This window comes from Apodemus sylvaticus, chromosome 3, assembly GCF_947179515.1.
Source record: "Apodemus sylvaticus chromosome 3, mApoSyl1.1, whole genome shotgun sequence".
Taxonomy (NCBI): domain Eukaryota; kingdom Metazoa; phylum Chordata; class Mammalia; order Rodentia; family Muridae; genus Apodemus; species Apodemus sylvaticus.
The window spans coordinates 103,876,919-103,879,981 of NC_067474.1; the positions used below are offsets into that span (position 1 = coordinate 103,876,919).

Consider the following 3,063-nt stretch of genomic DNA (forward strand, 5'->3'; position numbering starts at 1 on the left):
TGCCTGGATTCAAAATTGGCCACACCAGGTCATGTATTGAGATTCCCATTATTGAGATTACCATCATATGCACTATAACTCTCCATTGCAAGAGGTTTCAACAACACCATACAATATTATATTAATTTACAATCTTCATCCAAAACAACCCTCACATGAATTCTACTACTGCTTTACAAACCCACCACAATTGCCCCCAAAAATCCTATACCACATTCTCTTCCAAGATGGATGAGTACAATATTGAAGGTGCGCATTGGCCATTAAGTAAATGGTAGTAGGCAAGCTAACACACAAGAACCTAAGAGGCTGGTTAGCTGGGAGCACCTTCTGAGTTCTATGAGCCTGGGATGAAATGTTTAAACAAGCTCTCTAGATATGAGGCCCTACCCACTGAAAGGTATGGTCTACCAAATCATAGAATCATAACTTCTGACCACCTCAGGATGAGTTTTATACAAGGAGACCTCAGAGCAATAGAGTTGAATTTTACTTGACCATTCCACATTCATCAGAACCAAAGAACGTGTGAAGCCCTGGCATCCAGCACACATTTTCAGCCTTCTTTCTACCATGTAACTTCTGTCTGTCCACTGAATGTGTGTATTCTCAAGGACTTTAAGCTCTCACAGTGGCATATCTAGTTCAGCCCAGTGTTCTCCTTTTCCCAACAGTGTAAGAACATGGAGAGTTCCTACACCTTCTGTGAAGCCTATATGGAGATGGCAGAAAACACAGTTGCTTCCCAGCCAGGATCCTGGAATACCCAACCTTCCCCTATGGAGTCCAGCCAGCTTATTTCAGGTCAGAGCTCAGATATGCCTACCTGGAAACAAACAGTGATGGCATCAACATCCTGTAGCAACCAAGATGCAGCCTGTACTCTGAGTTCAACAGCACACCTGGGAGAAGCCAATGATTTCCTGTTTGGAGAGCCAAGTGAGACCTCTTTTTGGTACCAGCAAGTTGTGTCTGCTGAGCAGAAAATCTCCCCTGCAGGCCCTCAGCACATGCAGCTCAACAGCACCCCGAAGACATGCCTTTCTCATTCCCAGAAGAGAGCAGAACTTGACACCAGGGATACTCTCTACAATGAAGGCTACTGGAAGAGGACAATGAACTCTGACAAGACTCTCTTGTTCACAAATACAGAAATGTGTTTGAATCCCAGGATTAACTTTGGTAATCATCAAAAGGTGCTTTCAGGAAGTCATGCTCTCCAGGACCCAAATGTAGATCACTCCCTTGCTTCTAAACATGACCAGATTTTCAGTGGTGAACATGAGATGCCTTTCCATGGTAACCAGACCAACTACAATCAGGTGACACCAAGGAATGGAGGGCATCTGACTCTCTATGGGAATCAGATGACATCACCCAGTTATACACAGGCCCTTTATCCCAATCAAATCATAACATCCTTTTCTGAACAGAATTGTTTTAGGAATCACCAGGAGAGCCCAGTAGCTGAAAATGAATACTATGGAGATCAGATGATACTGCCAAATGGAAATCAGGTATTCTCTGAGCCTCAGATGAGAATTAACTGTGACCAAACAAATGACCAAATGAAATCCTTCAGTGTTCAGAATGTCTCCAAAGATCAAGAGAATCTCCTCAGTGGTGAGCACTCCCTCTCTGGGTATCATTCATCAGGGTACAGATGTGACCAGGATTTGACTGTGAATCACCAGGTATCAATTTCAATTGCTGGCCAGTCTTTCTATGAGTTTCAGAAAGAGACTTCCAGTTTTGACACAACTCTTCATGGGTATAAGAGGACAACATACAGTCCAGAAGAGAACCTGGCTAGCCATTCAGAGACAAGTCCCAGTTCTGAAGAGATATTCTATTTGGGTCAGATAAAGACCTCTTTTGATGAAAATGTCTGCCCAAGTCAGAATGGAACACCCAATCTGGAAGGAAGCCTTGATTGGCAGGTGACTTCACTTAGTCCCCAAGCCTCATATGTGGATGAAAACCCTTATCCTTCAAGTTCCCCTTTGGTCCAAAGACAACCTCAGGAAAACTCTTCAGCTTCCAGTTTGGTCCAGGTACAACATGCAGAGATGAAGTTAGACACCAAGACCAAGAGCCCAGTGTCCCGGAAGAACCCTCATCCTTTGAAGAGCTTCGCCTGTACCTACCAGGATTGTCAGAAATCATACAAAAAGTCTCACCACCTCAAAAACCACATGAAGAAACACACACGTCAGAAGGATTATGCCTGTGATGAGCCTGGATGCAAATGGAAATTCTTCCGCTCAGAAGATCTCAAGAGACACAAGCAAAAGCACAGTGGGGAGAGGCCCTACCCCTGTGATATGTGCAACAAAAGCTATTCCAGACCCGATTATCTCAAAAAGCATCAGAGGATCCATCTTCAAACATCACCCACCACTGCAACCTGAATGCCCACTCCCCTCCCCATACCATATCATATTACACTAACATATTTCTTCCTTCTTCTCAGTCACCATACCTGACCACTAATCAAGTACTTTGGGGATAATAGTGGGCCCCAGCAATAGACTCACTCAAATATTCCCAGCAGATTTTTTTTTCAAGGAAAGCAGAGATGTAATGACAAACGTGTAGCTAGCCTGAATCAAAATTGTATACACTGAAATTTTATTATCAATTAAACATAAAATTATAAATACTTTAAAAAGTAGGGAACTTTTCATTGTCTCAGTTCACATTCCTGAATTTGAAATCAAATGCCATGTTCATAATAGGAAGACATAATAACTTCAGTGTGTTCAAAAAATGTTTGCTTGAAAATCACTAAAAGTGATAAACATGCTGCCTCCAACTCAAATATTCACAAAACACATGTGTGACAAAGGAAGTGAAAAATCTCAATATTATGAAAATCCAACAGTCCAATTGAACTAGATGTGGAGATATTTCCCTGAAGAAATTTAGGTGAATTCAGACAAGTGAAGAAGAGTCATTGTGCTTGCCCAATGCAAAATCTCAAATTAAAACCACACTCATGTATCATCATATACAATGGCAAATACAAAAACAAAACAAACACACAACTTTCCTCCACCCAAC

The 3,063-nt window shown here is 42.0% G+C and overlaps 1 protein-coding gene across 1 annotated transcript; it reads left to right on the top strand.

The window, feature by feature from the left end:
* The first annotated feature begins 716 nt into the window (after window positions 1-716).
* On the top strand, window positions 717-2,411 carry LOC127679985 (Kruppel-like factor 18). Its single transcript, XM_052175546.1, has one exon. It carries the CDS (start codon window positions 717-719, stop codon window positions 2,409-2,411), a length of 1,695 nt encoding a protein of 564 aa, XP_052031506.1.
* Window positions 2,412-3,063: the final 652 nt, after the last annotated feature.